Here is a 22,762-nt window from a genome sequence, read left to right on the forward strand (position 1 = left end):
CCCATATAATGAGGGACCATGAAGGCCAAAATTAAGATCTGGGGCTTCGAGCAGAGAAGAGAGAGCACTTTTATTTATTCTTTCCTTCTTTACCTGGGTCACTTTAAGACAAAGCAGCACTATCAGAGTCATGTTCTCCCTCCCTTGTCCTCTGATTTTCTTCTACCAGTCATTGAAATTTCCTCCCCTCTCTTCTCTCAAACGTTAACTCCTCAACTCATGGACCTTTCCAAATCTTCCTTGGCTGTATCCTGAATAAAAATTCTGTTCCATAGCAGCAACAGGAATTATAAACCCTAGGTAGGTGTGTGATTCCTTTGCATTGAAAGCTCATCCTGATTATAAATACTCTTTAGCAAAAAAAGTCATCTCTTGACTTCATGTATGTATACACTTTGACAAGTAAGTAGCCCCTGGAGAGAGGGCTGGAGGGGTGTACACAGACATGAACAAGATTTACATTATAATTGTCTTGCTAATGTCTTATTTTTCTAAGCTGGATATGAGTACATGTATGGTCACTATGTTATTATTTTTATGTTTTTCTTTGCCCTAAAATATTTCAGAATACATTTTCAAGGTCACAAATAGTTATCAAAAAAAATGTCATCTAATAGTGCTATCTTGCTTGTACAGAAAAACAGCATTCCCTGGCTCCAACCATCAACTCTTCAAGTCCTGCTCCCCAGAGGTAAATTTTCCATACCTAAAAATGCCCTTTACTCTGTCTTTGACTGATAGTGTGGCTGGATATAGAATTTTAGGCTGAAATAAATTTCCCTTAGGATTTTGAAGGTATTGTTCCATTGTTCTCTAGAACCTAATGTTGCTATTAAGAAGTCTTCTATTCTGATTCTTGATGTTTTTCTTTTCTTCCAAAAAATTTTGTAAATCTTCGCTTTACCCAGGGATTCAGAAATTTCATAATAATGTCTCTTGATGTGGGTCTTTTTGCATTAAAATTGCTGGGCAGTAAGTGTTCCTTCTTTTATGGGGGCTTCAATTTTAGAAAAACTCCCTATATTATTTCTTTGATTATTTTTTCCCATTCATTTTTCTCTTTCTCTTTTAGGAATATGTATCTCTTAGTCCTCCAGGATTGAATCTCTATGTTTTTAATATATCCTTTACTATTTTCCATCAAATTTATTTTCCAGATCACTTGTTGCATTTTAAAAATTTCAGCTATCATATTTTTAATTTCTAAGAGTTCTTTTTATTTCTTTAAATATCCTTTACTTATAAATTTTTACTTTTTGCATGCTGTTGGTTTTTTATGGATGTGAAATATGTCTTCTTATGTCTCTGAGAATGTTAATGTTTGTTGCTTTTGGTATTTTCTTTTTATTCCAGGATTATCTCTATTCCTCAAAGTTTCTTTTTTTTTGGCCCCTGTTTTTCACGTTAGGAGCTTTTTCCAAATGTGTGGTGACTTTGGGCTGTCTAATCTATTTAAACATCTGGCTGGAAGCTCTGGGTGCACGGCAGGGCTTGCTAACCGGTAGGTTTGTTGCTGAGAGGTAAGTTCATTGGAGGGAGATGTGGCAGGTCCAAACATTTCACATGATGGAGTAGTTAAAATTAGATTTGGTTGAATATAGCAGAAAGAAATCCCACAAAATAACAGATATTTAATTAAAATATTTATTTTTTCTCCTTCACATAAAATAAGTACAGAATGGGCAGTCCAGGGCTTGCATGGTAACATCCTATCACCAGGGACTGAGGCAACATCTACCTTGCTATGCCATCTCAAGCTCTAGCCATTGTCATTGCATCTGCATCACAGGAAGTAGGAAAGTGAAGAAGTAAATTCCCAGTTTTTCCTAGAAGCCCCACACGACATCCTGCTTACACGATTTTTTTTTTTTTTGCTAGAACTTAAACACATGGCCACATGTAGCTGTAAGGAGACTCTGAAAATCATCTTTTAGCTGGATGCATGATACCTCAAAGTGAAATTGGGATCTCATTGTGGAGGAGGAAGGGGAGATGGATATTAGGGTAGGCAACTAACAGCCTCTGCCACAATGAGATTTCCCCAGTGTCTGTACCTGTAAACCGTTTTTTCTTGGATTGGCAAATTCCTCCAGAGGAACTCCTCTGATTTCCTATCATTTTAATCTCCCAGCAATGAAACTGTAGGAGGTGCCTCTGCAGCCTGTCATGTCCCCTTGACATACCTCTGATTTTAGCTGCAGTTCTGGGGGAAGGTTTGTATAATCTCAGACTCACCTTGCTCTGACAAAGTCCAACCTTAAGGGTCTTTGCACTTTCTGTGCAGGGCACTGAGAGGTCACAGAAGCCTGCCAGGTCAGCATTAGAGGACAACCCAAAGGTATGAGAGAGCTAAAGCCTGCAGGGACAAACCTTGACTTACAGAGGGTAGGAGCTGGCGGGCGAGTGCCTCAACCTCCTCTCCACTGTCGGGACAATCAGAAGGTGTTCAGTGGCTTCCCAGGATGTCCTGAGGGAATTGAGTCCCAGTTGCCTAGAGCAGTAACCTCGGTAACACATCCTCATATGGGCTTTTCCTCCTTCCCTGTTCACTCTGCTTGCCATTGCAGTCTTGCTTCCTGGAACTATGTCCCAAATAAAATATCTGCACCAAGGCCTTGTCTTGGGCTCTGTTTTCAAAGAAGCTCCAAACTAAGACTAAAAAGTAATCTCATTATTTTCATTCTAAACTTAAATTTTTACATTTCTTGTATTCACATAGAACTTAAGTGTACCAGGCAGAAAACACCATGTGTTATCAAGAAGAAGAAAAAAAAATTTTTACTAGGTACCCAGGCTGGGAATTGAACCACAGACCTCATAGGTGGGAAGCTGTCACTCAGCCACTGAGCCATATCATCTCCCCTGAGTTGGTTTTTTTGGTTGTTTGCTTGTTGTATGTTTTTTTGTTTTTGTTTTGAGGAGGCACTGGGGACCTCCTAAAAGCAGGCACTCAACTGCTTGAACCATATCTGCTCCCCAAGAAATTTTTTTAAAAAGGAAAAAGATGTCTTTTGAATTCCTTGAAATTGAGTTTGCTTTCTATGACTCTGTGAAATATTTTTAAAAAATATGAAATCAGTTCTTATATCGAAAATGTATACATGAGGTTTAAGAAGGAGAAGAGAAGAGAAAAGGGGCAGAATGAATATTTGAAGAAATAATGATAGAACATTTCCCAACCCTATTGAAGGACACCGATATCCATGTCCAAGAAGCACAACATACTCACATCTGAATAAATCCAAATAGGCCAACTCCAAGACACATACTAATCAGAATGTCAAATGCCAAAGACAAAGAGAGAATTCTGAGAGCAGTGAGAGAAAAGCAAGGCATCACATATAGAGGATACTCAAGATTAATTGCTGATCTCTCATCAGAAACCATGGAGGCAAGAAGACAGTGGTATAATATATTTAAGACACTGCAAGAGAAAAACTTCCAGCCAAGAATCTTATATCCAGCAAGACTGTCTTTCAAAAATGAGGGTGAGTTTAGAATATTCACAAATAAACAGAAACTGAGGGAGTTTGTAACCAAGAGACCAGCTTTGCATGAAATTCTGAAGGGTGTGCTATAGCCTGAAATGAAGACAGGAGAGAGAGACCTGGAAGAGAGCTTTGAAATGAAGATTATATCAATAAAAGTAACAAAAAGTACCAAAAAGGTGGTGAAAATAAAATATGACAGATAAAACCCAAATATTCAGGAATAAACTTAACCAATGATGTGTAAAGCACTTGTATTCAGAAAACTATAACTCGGTGTTAAAAGAAATTTTAAAAGACCTAAATAACTGGAAGAACACTCCATGCTCATGGATTGGAAGACTAAATATCATTAAGATGTCAACTCTACTCAAACTGATATACAGATTCAATATAATCCTGATAAAAATTCCACCAGTATTTTTTAAATAAATGGAAAACACAAGTATCAAATTTCTTTGGTAGGGTAAGAAGTCCTGAATAACCAGAAACATCTTAAAAAGGAAAAGTGAAGTTAGAGGACTCTCATTTCCAGACTTTAAATCATATTACCTAGCTACTTGGTAAAAACAGCATGGTACTGACATAAAGACAGACACATAGACCAATGGATCCAAATTGATGGTTCAGAAACAGACCCTCACATCTATTGCCAAGTGATTTTTGACTAGCCTGTCAAATGCACACACCTTGGGCAGAGCAGTCCATTCAACAAATGGTGCTGAGAGAACTGGATATCCATAGCCAAAAGAAGAAAAGAGGACCCCTATCTCACACCTTATACAAAAATTAACTCAAAATGGTCCAAAAACCTAAATATAAAAGCAAAAAACCATAAAGCTTCTAGAAAAAATGTAGGAAAATATCTTCAAGGTCCTGTGATATGTAGTAGATTCTTAAAGGAGATAAGAGGAGGACTGAAATGGACTACTAATGTTTAATGTATACAGAAGTTTTAATTAACTTTAAAAGTGTGGAAATGTACAGAGTTGATGGTAACACATTATAGTACATAACAGCTGGTTTACAAATAAGAATATGGCTGAAAACGGTAGTCTAGGGATGTAAATGCCAATTGACAGAAAGCTAGAGAATAATCTAGGGACTGAATAGTACAGTAAACCTAGAGATAGATGAAAATTGCAGTTGATGGTACAGATGCAAGAGTGTCCTTTGTGAGCTAGAACAGATGTATGCCACTACTACAGGGTGATGGGAATGTGGAGAAACATGGGAAAAATACAACTGGAGTGACCTATGGACTGTGGCTAACAGTAATAATGTAATATTCATGCATCTATGCCAAAGATGTATTGTATTGATAATGGGGGAATATGGAGTATGCTATGGACCTGATAATAGTCTGATGATATTATATCTTTTTTTTTTTCAAAGAGAAACTCTTTACCAATTTTTAAAAAAATTTTTTAAATTTATTTCTCTCCCCTCCCCCACCCCCACCCCGGTTGTCCATTCTCTGTGTCTATTTGCTATGTCTTCTTCGTCGGCTCCTGTTGTTGTCATCAGTACGGGAATCTGTGTTTCTTTTTGTTGCGTCATCTTGTTGTGTCAGCTCTCCGTGTGTGCCGCATCATTCTTGGGCAGGCTGCACTTTCTTTCTCACTGGGCGGCTCTCCTTACGGGGTGCACTCCTTGCACGTGGAGCTCCTCTATGCGGGGACACCCCTGCGTGGCAGGGCACTCCTTGAGCACTTCAGCACTGTGCATGGGCCAGCTGCACACGGGTCAAGGAGGCCTGGGGTTTGAACCGCGGACCTCCCATGTGGTAGGTGGACACCCTAGCCACTGGGCCAAGTCCGCCACCCTGATATTATATCTTAATCTGTAACAAATGCTCCACCACAGTGTGGTGTGTTGATAGAGGGGTGTTGAATGGGAATTCTGCACATGTGCATTATTGTTTTGAAAGTTTACAATTTCTGTCATAAAAATATATTTAAAAAAGAATAATGGGGGTGTTGAGGGATAAATACACCAAACGTAATGTTATGGTAAGATTTTGGCAATATTCTTTAATAATTTATAGCAAATGTCTCACAGCAGTGTAAGGTGTTGGTGGTGTGTTGATGTATGGGAACCCTGTAGGATGTTATGCATGTTTGCTTTGTAAGTTCACAACTTTTACAATGCACTTATTGTTTATATATGTTCATGTATAAATAATATAAAAAATAATAATAGGGTGAGTTGGGGAAAATACTTCGGTTAGTAGTAACATTTTGAGGATGCTCTTGAATCATTAGTTAAAAACATTGCACATCAATGCAAGGTATTGGCGGTAGGGTGAGGTATGAGAGTCTTGTATGATGTTATATATGTTTGTTTTGTAAGTTCACAACTATTACTATATACTTATTGTTTATGTATGTTTATGTATGAGTGATATACTTCAATTTTTTTAAAAAGTACAAAAAACGTATATATGAGGTTTGGCCAAGAATCCATCATAACTAGCTGGCACAATTGGTGGGTTTTGTGGGAAGATGAACCTTTCACTTTTGTGACTGTAAAACTGACATCACAGAAAGTCTGAGAACACGGGATAATCCAAAATTTACTCTCCTGCCAAAAAATAGCAATTCTCAGTTCTTACAGATCCCTTTTGCCCTTATTCTAGTGAAAATGTAATGAATGAATTGTTTATGCACCTGTCTCACTTTCCCTAGCAGGGCACCTGGGACATGTAAGTGGTTAATTAGTTCTTGTTGAATGAATGAGGGAAATGATGACTTTTACTAGTTTCTGTTTTCTCATTTTAAGAAGTTGAGAATAATGTGGTAACATATTCACGGGAATTTTTTGAGGATATATAAATATAAAATATTTCATAAGCTGTTAAGCAGTATCTAAAAGTTGATTATTAACAGTAAAAGAATTCTGACAGGGGACTAAATGGCTGCAAATATAACTGAAACTTGCTCTTCTTGTTTATACTTGACCTTTTTGGTAGTATTTTAAGAAATTATAAGTAGAGACTTTCCCCTTTCCGGAAGCGGAGCAGCGGTGTAGTTGGGAGGCTGCATGGAAGTGGAGCCATACCTCACGCCCGCCCCTCCGGCCAGCTGGGCCCCCCAGATGGGAGCTCCCCCAGGCCAGCCCAGCAGCTCTGCCGCCGCAGCTGCCCCTGCACCTGCACTTGGCTCAGCACCTGCTGCGCCTGGCCCCGGGTCTGCTGGCCCAGAGGGCGCCCCCTGCAGCGGGCTCTGCTCCTGGGCCTCGCGGGACCCTGCCGTCCCCGGGGGCTGCAGTGAGGGAGGAACGCTGGGCCCGGGAGGCCTGGCCTCACTTAGCAGCAGCGCTTGGCCCCTGCCACTAGGAGATGACAACGTTTCTGGCGCGTGCCCAGAACCAGGGTGGCCTTGAGCTCTGTGAGGGTTTCGACGAGGCGCCGCAGCAGGGCAGATTTGCAAATGGATTAGCCTAATCAGGAGGTTGAAAATGAAGAAATGGAAAGCCTGCTCCCAAGACCAAGCTAATTTAGTGTAAAAGTAGAATTGATAGTGAAAGTAAAAGGTGTAAAACCACTAGTTAAGCCTCTCCTCTGTCAGGAAGAGCCTCCTTGTTTCAGAACCACAACGGAAGTGGTTGTTCTTATCGTATAGAAGTCCACTGGGATGGTGTGGGCTTTGGGACTGGACGAATGTTTGTGTGGTTCCTTGAACCAAAACCAGGTGCTGTGATATTATCATCTGTGAAGGAACTAGAATAAAGTGATTTTCTTCCATAAAAAGAAAAAAAATGTATACGTAGATCACAAATAAGTCATTTCTTTTATAACCCTTTTAAAAGATAGATGAATTTTGGACCTGAATAAGATGCCAAGTTATACTAAATTATCTGTGGGATTTAAAAATTTAAACAGAGAAAGAAAACAGAGCATGCTAATGAGAATCATATTTTGTAATCCATGTATTTATCATATAATAAGTGGCATGTTATCCTAAGAACTGCAAATATGACAGTATAACGATTTCGATGCCTGGACTAGACATTATTGGTCTACATCTAAAGTTTCTAACAGAAAAGAACCATTAGCAAAATTATTCATCTACGCTCAATTTAATGAACTTTATTGTATTTGGTCTCAGCACTGTCCTATCTGTGCAGAAAACCACTGTTATCTGTACAGTGTACCCTCTTGGGAACCCCGGTAAATAAAGAAAGAACAGCAGCGCCACTTAGCCCATTTGTTCAGCCTCTGGAAGGTGAAAGCAGGGAAGAAGAGGTGAGGAAGGGGTGCCTGCTCCCTGCTGCTTCCCTATTAAGATCCCCATTCTCTCAGTAGGGGTTCAACTTTGGCATTCTGTGTTCATTCATTTTCTTAAGTGCTCAAGTAGCAACCACATTTCTTTCCAAAGTGGAAAATAACTCCGCACTTTCTGTACAGCTAATGGGTACGGTCTATGTTGCTTGTAATCCTTACTCCAAACCAAAACCCAGTGCTAAATTGTATACAGCACAGACACTTAGGACATGTCTAAAGAGACTTAGGACTATGTGAGCACTTTAGAAGTCAGATAAGCAAGAAATGAAAGAGTGAATACTGAGGTGACAAAGGGGCTGACTCTCCTTTTGTTCTATTTTGATAGATTCACTAACCTGAAATGGAATGTGTAAGAATCAACTTGGCCTCTGCAAACAGGGGACTATTTCAAACATATTTTCACTAAGGATAGGTTCAGTGAATACAGTGAAGGCAAACAACATTAATTTTAGTTGAGAAAAGTATAATCAAGGCACACAGTAGTGAACATGCAAATTGGACTTCTCTACCACTAATATTCAGAAAATGGATCCACATATATTTGATTTTGCTTAAAGTTTATCTACAGTTAAGCCACTTATTGCCTCTTCCAACCCTAATAACTCTGTGAGAATTAATATCAAATTCATAATATATTGATCCACTGAAGAAAAGGAAGGCATCTATAAAAAAAGAGAGAATTTGTTAAATTAACTTGCATAAGTAAAACCTCAGACATTTTCAATTAACCCTCCATCCCAATGTAACATTCAAGTGCAAATATATTGTTATTGTTCTTCTTACTTTTAGGAGGGACTGGGGGTTGAACATTGAACACAGGTCCTCTGCCACTGAGCTACATATGCTTCCCAATAAGAATTGTTTTTTTTTCATTTGTTTGTTTTTGTTTGTTGTTTTTAGGAGGTACCAGGACTCGAACCTAGGACCTTGTATATGGGAAGCAGGTGTTCAATTACTTGAGCTACATCTGCTCTCCAAACATTATTTTTTTAAAATAAAAATGTATTTATTTTTTATATAAAAAAAATTTTTTTTAAGGAGGTACCAGGGATTGAACCCAGGACCTTGTACATGTGAAGCATGCATTCAACCACTGAGGTATACCTGCTCCACTAAAATAAAAAAATTTAAACAAATTTAATAATAATTAATTGTTTTTAAAAATATCTACTTACAATCCTTCTGGAAAACTGCATCAATTCCACTTTCTATTCCTGGAAAGGCACTTGCTATGCTTCTGGGAAAATCTGGGTCCATGGATTTTCTTTGGTTATCATATCTGATGAGGAAAAAAATGTCTTGTTTTAAGACCAACACAATGTAAACTGTTAAGTTTCTTTACATACTTTCTGTATATAGTTTACAAAATGCCTTCCCATATATTTTAGCCCTCCCAATGTCCTATATATTGGAATTAAGAATGATAACCTAACCTACATAAGTATATATATCTATTTATTAAAAAGATGGGTATCAGTAATACAAAAACAGACTTCTGACTGCTGAAGCAGTGTTGTTTCCAAAACTAATAGCTTATGTATACTAAGGCTTTTATTTACCTGGAACATTAACAAGCCTGTGTGTGTGTGTGAGAGAGAGAGAGAAAGAGAGAGACAGACAGACAGACAGGCAGACAGGCAGACAAAGAAACAAAGAAAGACAGAGTGAGGGACAGAGATATTAAATATAAATAATAAATTTAATTTGGGCATCAAATTCTGTAAGCTATATGCGTAAGTTTGCTTGAGTGTGTCAGAATCTTAATTCTAAAGGAGACAGTCTAATGCTTTATTTACATCCCACCTTAATGCTTTTTTAAATTGAAGATTGTTCTGTTCTGTGATGTAAACTCATTAATACCACCGAACAGATATTTTAGTTTATAAAAATGAAATTTTCAAAGCCATAGCAGCACCTATCATCTTATTAAAAAGCATATATTCTTGGGAAGTGGACGTAGCTCAACTGATAGAGCATCCATCTACCATATGGAGGGTCCAGGGTTCGATCTCCAGGGCCTCCTGATATGTGTGGTGAGCTGGCCCACACGCAGTGCTGCGAGTGCCGTGCCACGCAGGGGTGCCCCCAGAATAGGGGTGCCCGGCGTCCAAGGAGTGCACCTGCGAGGAGAGCCACCTCGCATGAAAAAAAGCACAGCCTGCCCAGGAGTGGCGCCGCACACATAGAGAGCTGTGCAGCAAGATGACGCAACAAAAAGGAGACGCAGTTTCCCAGTGCTGCCAGATAATGCAAGCAGATGCAGAACACACAGTAAATGGACAGAGAGAGGAGCAGACAATAGGGGGGAAGGGGAGAGAAATAAATAAAATAAATCTTTAAAAGAAAAAAAAGAATGTATTCTGACTTAAACCTACCAAAGATTTATTTATTTTTGGATGCCCAAATTTTTAAAGATTTTTAGTGGTTTATAGTCAGGGTAAAGAAACACAGATTCAATCTCTAATTGGAAAAAAAAAACAACTTACCTCCAAAACTGGTCGTCTATGAAGAAGTATGTTTTTCCCCTGTAGAAAACAGCTGCATCAATTGCTTGCACACTGCTTGGGAAGCCGTAGTTTGATATATTCCTGGGATAGCCTTGCTGAATATCATATCCATTCAGAGCCCAGTATTGTTTGCCTGCCAATGATTCAGGCTGTATGTTAGATAATGTTCTGTTTTGACAAAATATTGTACAACACTTCTTGCATATATTCGTCATAGTAATTAAAATGGACAATTGATGTTTAAGACAAAGTGAAAAGTTAAGACTATGGGGCTAGGATATCCCTGGCAGTTCCCCAACATCTACAAAAATATTCAAACTTCTTAGCCTGTCCATTAGGGCCCACTATTGATTGTCTCATCTCATGTGATTTACATACAAAGATTCATTTCAGCCTCGGGGAGTCTTAGAGTGTTCTATCTGGGGCAGGGCTAGAGGAGCATTAAAGAAAGGTCTAGTTGGTGGTGCTGTTACATTGCTCAGAGCCTCTGGTCTACCATCGTGATGTCCGCCCTGGAGAACTACAGCGACCAAACTGTTGCTGTTATTACTTCCCACGGGAGAAGGATTGTGGGAGCATGGAAAGGTTTTGACCAGACCATTAACTTGACTTTAGATGAAACCCAAGAACGAGTGTTCAGCTCTTCACAGTGAGTAGAACAAGTGGTGCTAGGGTTATACATTGTAAGAGGTGTCAGTGTTGCAGGCATTGGAGAAATGGATGAAGAGAGAGATTCCCCTTAATTCGGGGAATATTTGAGCAGAACCTCTAAACTCTGTAGCATACTGATGAAAAACTCCACACACTGGACATAGCACATTCTTACATTGGCTTTTCCTCCTTCCCTGCTCGCTCTGCTTTTGCTACCCCAGCCATGCTTCCTAGGACCACGCCCCAGATAAAATAACTGCACCAAGGCCTTGTCTTAGGCGCTGCTTTCTTTGTTCAGAAACTAATTATTCAGAGAAGGATATGTGGAGTTTTTAGAAATGTGTAATTTTGGATTTTGACTCTGTTGATTCATTGTAATATGTAAACTAAAATATTTCTATGTTTTATTGAAAAAAAGGTGTTTTTTGCCTAAATTATAATTTAGTAGCATTGTTTTATTTTTCTTTTAAATAATGTGGAAATACAGTGGTTATTTTAGAAACTCTTAGAAGAAATCAATACTTTCCAACATTTTAATATTTATTGCAAACTACCAGAAAAGAGAAACGTGTGCTATATTAACTTAAGCATACAAATAACATCAATAGTGCATGATTTTTAAGAGTGCCCGAGGAATATAAATCTTGTCATGTGTAGTTATCTGAATCATCAGCATTTACTGTACTACATGGGTAATAGTTTGCCACTACTTTTGAAAAGTTGCCCCCTAGCATTTACAGGTGTCTGTAAAAGTGTGTTGGTTGAGAAAAGAAAATACGCTAACAAAGTGTACATGGATTGGGACAAATTGAATGTACAGGACTAAGAGGGGTAGGATTCATAAGGAGGATATTGATTGGTAAAATATTCAGATGCTCAATAAATTAGATATGAAAATAATATGAGTGTATTAAGATTGAATTTTATGGACAATATATTATCTGATAAAATGATTTCATAGTCTTAAAAGCCATTTGCTTTCAATTTTTTTAAATTGGGGGATTTCTAGAATTAAAGGAGTTTTCCATTGTTTATAAAGGTGAGTAAATAAACCTGAGTTTTATTGGGGAAGGAATAAGAATGGTCTAATATCTTCTCGTTTTGTAGATGAGAAAATGGAGGCCTGAAAAGGACGATTTGCTCACGGTCACACAGAAGTTAGTGGAGACAAGGCCCAACCCAGGTCTCCTGACAAAAGCCTGGCCTGTAAAATCCTCTCTCTTGGCCCACCTCTTCTGAACTGGTCAGGACCAGAAAGGACTTGGCCCACCTCGTCTGAACACGGTGGAACCACAAAGACGTCCTCACCTTTCCCTTCAGGCAGAACCCAAAGAAGATGAAAGCCTCAGGCAGGTACCTTTAAAGAGGAAGACGAGGTCCTGGTCAAAATCCTCATAAGCAGCCTGGATACCACTTGGCAGGGACCGCCAGAAGAGAGAAATGTAACTGAGTTCAACTGTAGGGAGCTGAGGATGCTTTCTCCAGAAGAACCTAATGGAATGCAAAGAAAGAACCACACACAGCGGTTTAAGCCATCCGCTTCTTTGAGTCTTGGTCGTAATGGCACCCCAGAAGATTGCTGGGAGGATCTAACAAGAGAATGAATACCTTGTTATGAATGTGCCAAGGTCCTAGCATGTGGCCAGCTTTTGGCCAGGGCTTATGGTGATGTCTACTTGGTGAGCACACTTTGCACTGTCCCCTCCTTACACATTGACAAATCCTATTTTGTCAGTATCTTTCATCACTGTTTTCACAAAATTCATATTGACAGTAGTCAAGAGCAAATACACAATCACAAAATAACCTCTGGAAAAGTGAAAAATCCAATCAATTAGATGATTTGCTCACAGCTAGTTAAGTAATGGTTTTCATTTGCATAACTGATTTTGGATGGAATCGAATGATATTTTGGTACAGAGTAAACCCGGCTATAGGGGTCCCGAGCAGACGCCTGAGCGCAGAGATTCAGGTGTTCATCTGAATGTCGGGGAATGTTTCAGCTTTTTTCTTTCCTGGGTATTTTAAGTTACTCAGAATACACTAGAAATTCCAATGAGAAGCATATAATCAGAATTCAAAGGAAAAGCTGAATAATCTGTGACTTAACTAGAATCTACTTTTAAGTTACGCCAGTAAGAGAAGTCAATGGAAGGAACAATTCAATCCTATACCTGTCTTTAAAGAAAAGTATTTCTCCACGGAGTGTGGTGATAGCGTCAAATGTCAATCTGGGGTGACAGGCTCTGGGCGTGGTTGGTCCAGTGGGCTGGACAGGATTGTTTGAAGGTCCTGAAAAAAACAGATTTTTTTTTTATAAGCCTAAATCCAGCATGACTGTTAGGGTACTTCAGGCTCTTCTCAAGCAGGTGACTTTATGTGAAGAGCGATTCTACAAGACTACCCCAAGGAACATTAAATTTTGGCCCTCTTAAAGACTAGAAAAAATTAAAAAAAAAAAAAAAGAGTGATGATGATCTTCATGGCCAGTTCCAAGTAAAGTTATGATGGAAAGAGATTTGAATTCTTTGCCTCCCCTTTTAAAAATGCCTAATCCTGTCCTTTTTGGCACCTTCTTCTCCTTTTCTGGTCACTCAGTGTCCAATTCCTCCTTCCCTACCAAAATCTACTTTCAGGAAAGGATCTAAATCTTTTACACCATAGTGTACATCTAAGTCAAATTTAAGCAATGTATTTTCTATAAGTATCCACATTTTAACCTGTTTTTTTATTGCAGATGAGGGGCTATGCTACTAGTTAAGAGAATTTAAGACAGAGCTGAGCAGAAGAAGGAGGTGTTTCGGGGTAGTGGATGAGAAGTTGGAGAGGAGAGGCAGCTCGAGCAGGGCTTCTCATCCTGGAAATTCTGCTGTCATGAAAACCATTCCCTGGTTGTGGTAATCTGGCCTCCTTAGTTTTGTAGTGTTGTCCTACCAGAGAGGAGAGAACACTCCCCAATTCCATCCCATCCCACCCCATCGCTTCCCATCCCTTTCCATCCCACACTGTTTTAGGGAGCACTAAATCCCTTCTCTAGTTTCTTGTTCTGCCTCCCACCACTAGCAGGCAGGGGATGAGAGAATCAATGGTCTTACCAGCTAGTTGTTCTCTGACAAGGCAAAAATTCCCTACACCGTTCCCTTAAAAGTATGTCATGCCCTTTTAAGTTTTTTGAATGGTTCCTTACAAATATTTTTATTCTGGTAACGTATGCACAACCTAAAATTTCCCATTTTATCCCCTTTCAATTCCATAGTTCATCGGTGCTGATTGCGTTCACCGTGTTATGCCACCACCACCACCACCTATAATCACGGCTTTTCCATCACCCCCAGCAGAAACTCCGTGTCAGTTAACGCATGGCTTTTTAAAAAGTGGTCCTTTTTCTCAACAATGCCCCACTTCCGTTCCCCTCCTGCCTCCACGGACAGCAGCTCTAATGTGTTCAACTTACACCTTTTCGTTAGTGTGTTTTTTGGCATGTGTGTGTGGGAAACCAGCTCACGTTAAATTGTGATATTTTAAAAGTGTACAATAGTTTTGCTCACCCTGTACCCCACATTTAGTCTCTTAAATTGACAGGAAGAAGCCAAACAATCACAGGCTCTGTGCGTTTAATAGTTTACCCCTTCGGTTCCCATTTGCAGCAGCCAACATTCCTTGAAATGCCAGACCGAGGCGGCAGTGGCCAGCAGTAAGTTTCAGGCCTCTCGGAGCCTCCACGTTTAAGACCTCTGCCCATTCCACATTGCAGTGGCACCTCTCCAGAACTGGTACCTCTCCATCCTGGGGACCTTTAAACATGCCAGTGAAAAAAAGGCTTTTTCCCCTTCAGGGGAAAGGGGAAAAATCACTCCTCAAAACCCAGCAGATCTGGCCGGGAGGGCGTCCCTCCTGTCCTGTTTCTTCAGGACTGTTTTTCACAGTGAAGCAAGAGACCTGAACCTGACCTGAGTTGCGAGAAACAAGAGTGCCAGGCCTCTAAAGGGAGCGGCCGGGAGCTGCTCCTCTCCTCCCGCCCGCTTCACGGAAGAACAAAGATAACAAATCCACAATACGGATTTTTGAAAAGGCCTTGTTCTGTCTATATGCACTTTCCCTGTGCATAGATGGATATATTGTGTAGTAGGTATCCTTTGTTTCTTTTTCACTGTGCGTGATGTTTTAAAGATCCATCTCTGTCGTTGTGACGTGAGCTTCCAAAGTGGTGCCTCTGCGGCCGCGCGATACTCTCAGGTGCGCAGTCACCACGTTACCTGCACATTCTCCTCCTGACAGGACGCCAGAAGCCCTTCAACTGCCGCAAGAGGACATCAGCCAACATCCTTGACGTGCCTTGTGCATGTCCCTTTATGAACCTACGTGGGGATTTCTTTTGACAGGTGGCTGCCAAAAGTTAGAGTCATGCCTTCTCCAACCACCACTTGGGACCATCGTGGCGCGTTTCCTCCTGACCGTTCCCCACGCTGCTGCTAGAGCTCCGGTCCACCCCCCACCTCTGGCCTCCTTGGCTAGCGCCGCCTGAGTCTGGCAGCTTCAGGTCAGATTGAGCTTGCCCAGAGGACACGATCTGAGAGAGAAGTGCAAAGGGAGAGATGCTCAGCCCCTGGGCATGGTGGCCTATTTCTCGGCCCCACCGTGTCCCGCGGTGTCCTCCAGATGACCTTACCGTAGATGGCCTGAATGCCATTGATGTCGTCTTGAGGCAGGGCGTACGTGCTGGGTTCGCTGAACGCGTAGTTGGGATACATCAAGGCACCAGGGTCGGTGGAGTGAGCGAGTCCCAAGGAATGGCCAAACTCGTGAGCAGCCACGATAAACAAGTTGTAATCTGAAAGGCAAAGGTGTCGTGAGTGGCTCCAAGAGGACGCCAGGGTGTTTGGAAATAGGTACTCAAGGAATGCAGCTTCCAAATCAAAACTGCCTGGAGAAACAGCCCTCCCCACCCATCTGTTTTTCCCATTCCCTCCAGGTCCATGAAGACATGGAGATTGGGAAGAATCAAGCTAGGGACTTGAAGGCTGGGATTTGGTGACTAAGAAAGCCGCATTAAATTTTAAAGCCAAGAAAAGCTGCATTTGTTCCAATCCCCACGTTTTACCCCTATGGACCTGAGGCTTGGGCAGCTGGCGGCGATGTGCTTGGTTGGTGGCAGAGCCATCGCAGGCCTCTAGGTAGCCTGCCTTCTCTGGGCCCTCAGCCTTGTTCAAGAGTGTTAGTGAACTGGTGGTCACGTCGGAACCACCAGGCAGGAGAGGAGCGGGGATGTCGGCTCCCTCATCACTCACCTCGCTCCTGCCCCTCGCCATCAGGAGTTAGTGCCCTTCAGGAACGGGAACTTGAACACATCCAACCGCCCACTTGCTGTGAAATGAAGCCCATGCTCCTCTCCCTGGCCTCCGCGCCCCCCACCTCCCGGCTCCAACAGACACTTGCGGGTTTGTCCTCCTTGCCTCCTGAGGTGCTTCCCTCCTCCTGTGGGTCTTCTCACACACACACTGCATTTTCCTCCGTGTCCACTTTTCCCAGGAGGGCACACAGTCGTAGAGTGCCTGCCACAGGCTAGGCAGTATCCCCGTGTAACATTACTGAAGTCTCACAGCGTTTTTGTGAAGTAGGTATCATTAGCACTATTTGTATAGCAAAGTAGCTGAGGCCTATGGATTATGAGTGTCTCGTTCTTGCTCTGGGCCCTTGTAAGTGGTAGAGCTGGGGTCCCACCCAGGTCTGATGGCAAGAGCAACACTCTTACCACAATATTCAACTTCCTGTTCATAGCTAACTTGGTCAATGTCTACCCATCCTCCAAGGCTTGCTTGACTGATCATGATGCCCTTCCGTTTATGTACTCATAGGAGCATCTTTACATGCCTGGAGTACTGGGTGAGGGGCTGTGGGGCATTTGTCACAGTTTCCTGCTCTCCAGGATCACACAGTCTAGAAGGGGAGATGCACGTGCAAATGACTTGATGCACAGACTAGTGACAGGAAGGCAATCAGAGAGAGAGGAACTAAGGCTGTGGGGATTCTGGAGGAAGGCTCATTTCCACTAAAAGACAAGACGGTAGGTGGCATCTGACCGGGCATGGAAAGACGAGAGCTTCTGAAAGGCAGGGCTTAGGGTACGGCGAAGGGCCTTTGGGTAGAGGACGCACTGAAGCCAGAAAGCACAGGGTGTGATCTGGGAACACTGAACAGTGTGAAGGGACGAGCATGGCCTGAGAAGACAAGCCAAGAAAGAAGAGGATGGAAAATCACCAGTAGCCCTCCATGCCAAGTGCTGTGTTTGGACCTTATTTGGAACAAAATATTAAAAGCTGACAGTTTTAAACAGAAGAGTAAGATGATCCAAGCTGGGCTTTCCAAAAACAAGTCTTGCCAACCATGCCCCGCCGAAAATGAGAATTGGAGGGAGAGCGTCGGTTGCGAACCTGGATCATTTGGTTCAGATAGGAGGTGATGGCCATGTGAGCTAGCCAAGAGTTGTTACCTTTGGGTGCACGAAGATGCTATACAGGACATTAGGTGGAATAGAAACTTACCGCAAAATGCTGGGAAAATGGCAGGATGAACAGGTACCACGCAAGGGTGAAAAGCACTTTTTGATTATTCTCTAAAAGGTGCTCTGTGACCCGCGCTTTGGGACATGCCGCAGGGTCTGGGTACACTTGTCCTCAGCCTCTTTTCTTCCCTTCAGGTGGCCTTGCCCTTCTTATTACAAGCCTTCTTTGCCACGAAGCAACATATTGAAAAGGAGCTCCGTGAAGATGCAACAACTGGGTGAAAGAGAAGGCGGCTGCTCTTTTCTAGGTGGTGTTTTCTAAATCATCCCACTTATTTCTGGATTTCCAAAAGTAGGGGGCCTTTTCAAGACTTCTTTAAATTTCAGAATATTAAAAGAAAGATCTTTTTTTATGGTAAACTTTTTCTGCACAGGGACAGGGAATATTTTGGGTTTTGTGGGCCATATGATCCCTTTCACAAATATTTAACTCCATCATTGCAGCACAGAAGCAGACACAGGCAAAGGACTCTGTTCCAGTCAAATTTCATTTATAAAAATAGGGGATTGGGCAGCACTTGGCCATGGTCTGTGGTTTTATAATTCCTGCCCTAGAAAATAAGGTCAATAAGAACCTTCAGAATTTTTTTGCAAGTCCATTGACTTAATATCGTGAGGCAGCAACAGTTTTAAAGGGTCAGTTTGAGTGAGTTTGGAATGTGACAATGCCTCGGATGTGGGGTTGATGCTGACCTGGGAAAGGCGAGCTCAGGCACGGCGGGAGGACAAAGCCTTGGTTCACTTACTCTCAGAGGTATTGGTCCATCTTTCTTCTTCATCAAAATGGACATCTCCTCCGAGCCCGGGGCCTGGCTGGAAAGCATGAGCTAGGAGTCCATTGGGTCCATCAAATTCAGAATTGTCACCATGTTCTAAAAGACAACAATTTGCGTCAGGCCCCTGCCTCTCCTAGGGCTAGCCATGGAGGGCAGATGTGAGTAAGACCCTCTGGAGATACCTCTTTTGAAAAAACCAATCTTGATGTCCGGCTCGCCCTCGTCCTCGGAGATGCTGGTGAATCGCAGTGGGGATACCTTGCTCCAGACTTGAAGGGCGTTCTTAAGAATCGCCTCCACCTCTGCCTCGGGCAGCTGTGGGGTGTAGCGTATAATCCTTCAAAACAAGAAGATGTGCAAGGGTTCATTACTGTGCAGAGCAGCGGTTTCTCACTACGGTGAGTGGCTCTGTTTTGGAGCGAGTTGTCTATGGGATGTACTACCCCTGGAGAGGCTGCGGGATTCCAGGTTGATTCCACACAGGTTTGTGTCTGGGATTCTACCCTTGGGAACTCAAGGATTCTGGACAAGTTACTTCCATTCTTTAAACCCCCTTCTCCTTAATCATAAAATGAGGATAATCAAATAGTGCCTGTCTCATGTTGTGTGGATCTAATACTTGTAAAGTGTTTAGTCCACTGCCCAGCAAATACTAGCATTCTAGTGAGTTTTACAATTATTATCAGTGAATATGAACAAACTTGATCTAGGCTTTTCCAGCAACGTTTAAACCATTTTTTGGATCCTAAATTGAGTGATTAGAGAGAGAGCCTCACAATGCCATGGTTCCCTTTAGATTGTTAGAGAAAAGAAGGATGGCAAAATTGGCAGGCTCTGGAGTGAAAAGAACTCATGGGATCCTTATGGTTTCATTGCCATTCACAAGTGTGTCTATTTGTCCCTGGTATGTCCCAAGTCCTAGTGTCTGGCACATCATAAGAGCTTAGTAAATACCGATTGAATGAATGAATTCTGAAGCTCAAGAAATATCACCTGTAGGTCAGGGTAGTTAGTTCCCACTTGGGGTTTCCTGGGGTTATCATAAATGCACTCATGTCAGGCACTCCACAGCGAGGCTTGGTCATCATCTCCAGAGTTTCCGCATTTGGCTTCCCTGTCTCGTTCAACCCAAAGAATCGCTGCATTTCCTTAAGTTTCTCAACAATCACACTCTCGCTTTTCTTCCTATTAGATGGATACCGGGTCTTTGGCAATTGGTAGAACTTTTCTAGATAATTCTGGACAAAGACAAATACAGAAGTGTACTTGTGAGATTACCTCCATCCCTTCCAGAGTTACTCCAGAGATCACTCCGGACACGGCCACAGGTTGGCACCAGAAGAACAACCCATCAGGAAGACAGGGCCCTCTGCTCGGTGCTCTAGTTAAAGTCACGCATAATTATCGGCGTTTCCTCACACATGGAGACCACGTAAGGTGTACAAAATGCCCTATATGTTAGGGAGCTGCGCTGCTATTTCAGAAACTAGGCTAGAGCCAGCATTTCCTGACCTCGCGTGAGGTGCCACCTGCATCATTTAGGTCACTTCTTCTCACCCTCGTGACACTATGTGGTGTGAGGTTAATATCCTCGTGAAGAAACAGAGAGAAAAGAGGGCAATCGAGCTCCCAGTCGCCCCGTGCTTCGGAAGTGGGGTTGGCCGTTTCCAAGGAGGAACTCCCCAGGTGGTTTTGGACGCCGGCCCACCGACAAGCCTTCACCCACCGGGTTACCTCGCAGGGAGGCGCCAACGCTCCCTTGGAAGGTGGGGACCAGTGCGTCACGTGACTTGTTCCTCCCACCTCGTGCAGCCTGTGACCCCCTGGCACTTTGTGACGCGGGACAGAGCACAGGCTTTGGAATCAGACCTTAGTTCTGCTGCCAATTGCCTGTGAGATGTTGGGCACGTCGGTTAACTGACTTCAGACTCAGTGTCCTCATTTCTAAAACAGAAATAAAATACCTGCCTCCCAAGGCTGTGGTCAAGATTAAATGCCGTAAGGCCTGTGAGGCACTTAGCGGGGTGCCTGACACAGAGTAAGTGCTCAGTGGACTCAAGTTATTAGCCCATTGCAAGAGATACCCCAAAAAAAGGGACATTTCCAAAAAATGTAATGTGAAGAAAAAATGGTGCGTGCAAATAAGTCACAGCATTTGCTCTTGTTTGTTAACATTTGGCCTGGCTTTCACACTGTGAAATGTGGAAAAAGGCTATTGGCTCCGATTTTACTGTGTTTTTGAGAGTTTATAAACAGCCCTGCAATCTGGTGCCTGGGAAATCTGGTTTCATTGTGGACAGATTTCTGCCTTGTTCTAATCTTCTCCCTCAGCCTCTCTTCTATCCCCAGACCACATAGGAAGCTCCAGACACGAGGGAGCTGGGCCACGGAAATCCTGGAAGGGAAAGTTTGAGGGCACCGGCGAGAAAACCATTTCGCTTTATAATTAAAGCCACCCCTTCCAAAGGGTTCCTCAGCTGGAGGCAGCTCTGCAGCCGTCCTTTCCGAGGCTCTGAAGAATCCAACTTATTTTTGGGCCTGACTTTTAAAGTGCCTCGTCCTTGCCAGCTTGGAACCCTCCAGATCACTGAAACAAGATGTTCCGCCCCAAGCAAATCACCCGATAATTCCTTTCAGGCGATCTTAACTAAAAAGCGAAAAACAACCCACGCGTTTCCCAACAGCCAGCAAGTCCAGCCACCACCCCAGGTGACTGAGGACGGAGTTACCTGAACGATTTTTGCATTTTTCTCTTCTGGGGGTTCAGAGAGTACAGGAAAGGCCTTGGAAAGCTGCAGGTGGAGCAGCAGCAGAAGCGGAAGCATCTTCAGACTCTGCATGACCCTGTTTTCAAACACAGCCTGCCCTGGCCTTCTGCTCTGCCCCCCGAGTAGGGACCCTCCCCTCACAGCACCACGCTCCCTTTGCTTCTCTCTTTTGGCCCCTTATAAAGCTGCATCTTACACAGTTGCGCATCAGGAATATGATGCAACATGGGTTCATTACACTCTGACAATTTTGCAATTTTATAATGTGATTTAGTACCCCAAAATGGGGGAAACTTTCAACAGAAAAAAGCCACACGCTTTGCCACACTTTGCTTTTAGTGTTAGTTAGATATTTACTTTGGCAAAATTGTCTGGTCAAGAAAAGGAACACGTGAGACGAGCCTAGTCCTGATGTCGTGCAGGTGCACAGCAGGTTTCTGATTGTGTTATGGGATTCTATGTAGGTTCTTGCCTGTGCTGCAGAAATGAATTTCAAGAGCATGCCGGGTGAGTTAGGCCAGTAATTTATTCAGGTAGGGAGGGAAGAGAAATGGGAGAAAATAGCAGAGCAGGGGTCCTAGGTAGAGAGAAAGGGGCTGGAAAGAGATAAAGGGGGCTGATTTACAGGCTACAATTCCCCATTATAGCTTATAAATCCCCAGGTTTTACTTGTGTGTCCACATGGCAGAGCAAAAATGGTGAGAGCAGCGCACAGAGGGCAGGACGGGTCCAGAGGCAGGACCCTTGTTCAGGCCCCGTGTGGCTTTTTGAGCTATTATTCCAGCCCTTTGCTAATGGCAGGGGAGGGTTCCAGCCGTTTGCTGTTTTGATGGATCACCCCACCCGTCGATCCCCCAGTGAGGACCCAATGATACAGTCCTTGGGGAATACCCGGGGCTTTTCCTGGCTTCCAAAAAAGTCTTTGTTCTGAATGGCAGAATCTTGGGGGTGGGGGTCTCCCAGCAGCCATCCTGGGGGTTCCTGATGTCCACGAGGACTCTCTGCCAGGTTCCAGATCCGTCTATGATGCCCTCTCTTACTAGCCGGCTTCAGCTGTGTGAGAGCTGAGGCTCTGTTACTTTATGTAGGGGAGAGTTGTTAGGTTAGAGGCTGGTGCTTTGGGGGAACCCCTGCGCCCACTCAGCCTGGCAGTACGGGGGGACTGTCACCAGGCAGGGTTTTACGGCAGGGACCACTAGAGAATGAGATTTTTGCATCAGTAGGTTTTCCATGGAAGAGACAAAGAGAAGAGTGCTGATGAGCACTTGCCGAATCTTTACCACGTCGCAGGCAGGCAAGCGTTCCTCCGCTGCTCGGTTCCTCCTCGCACGGCCCGTGGGACATAGATGCTATCATCACCTCCGTCTTACAGGTAAATCACCGTTGGAGGGGCTGGATGACTTGTCCCAGTCTCATCTTCGTTAGAGGAGCCAGGACGCAGCCCCGGGGTAGGTGACGAGTGGCCTGGTGTCTGCAGCAGGCCCTGCTTTGCTGTTGATCACTGAGCCCCCATGGCCGCTCATGGGCTGCAGCGCCTAGGACCCCTCCGCTGATGTTCACAGAGGATGAGGCAGGGAGGGGAGCAAAGCCGCCGTATTCCCAAAGGAGTGAGCTGCAGGGGCTTTCAGACAGGGCCACCATGGAGGGGTGCTGGCCTGGCCCTCGGGCACGCTCTTCCAATCATGCCCCGCTTCTTCTGATGCTACACACATGTGGCTTGTGTTT

The 22,762-nt window shown here is 43.2% G+C and overlaps 1 protein-coding gene across 1 annotated transcript; it reads right to left on the bottom strand.

The window, feature by feature from the left end:
- Nucleotides 1-7,558: 7,558 nt before the first annotated feature.
- Nucleotides 7,559-21,146, bottom strand: MMP8 (matrix metallopeptidase 8). Its single transcript, XM_004481054.4, has 10 exons — nt 20,999-21,146; nt 19,263-19,507; nt 18,452-18,606; nt 18,240-18,365; nt 15,601-15,762; nt 13,106-13,223; nt 12,289-12,422; nt 10,260-10,413; nt 8,949-9,052; nt 7,559-8,435 (listed from the first exon to the last, which is right to left on the bottom strand). Exons 1-10 carry the CDS (start codon nt 21,107-21,109, stop codon nt 8,332-8,334), a joined length of 1,413 nt encoding a protein of 470 aa, XP_004481111.1. The 5' UTR covers nt 21,110-21,146; the 3' UTR covers nt 7,559-8,331.
- Between the last annotated feature and the right edge of the window lie 1,616 nt (nt 21,147-22,762).

The sequence above is a fragment of the Dasypus novemcinctus genome, chromosome 27 (genome assembly GCF_030445035.2).
Source record: "Dasypus novemcinctus isolate mDasNov1 chromosome 27, mDasNov1.1.hap2, whole genome shotgun sequence".
NCBI classification, from domain to species: domain Eukaryota; kingdom Metazoa; phylum Chordata; class Mammalia; order Cingulata; family Dasypodidae; genus Dasypus; species Dasypus novemcinctus.

Excerpts from the sequence above, each read along its gene's own strand:
- MMP8 (XM_004481054.4), bottom strand. The coding sequence starts at position 21,109 with ATGCAGAGTCTGAAGATGCTTCCGCTTCTGCTGCTGCTCCACCTGCAG. Across the intron at positions 18,366-18,451 it reads GATTGGTTTTTTCAAAAGAG|AACATGGTGACAATTCTGAA; the intron begins GTATCTCCAGAG and ends GTTGTCTTTTAG. Across the intron at positions 12,423-13,105 it reads ATACTTTTCTTTAAAGACAG|GTTCTTCTGGAGAAAGCATC; the intron begins GTATAGGATTGA and ends GCATTCCATTAG.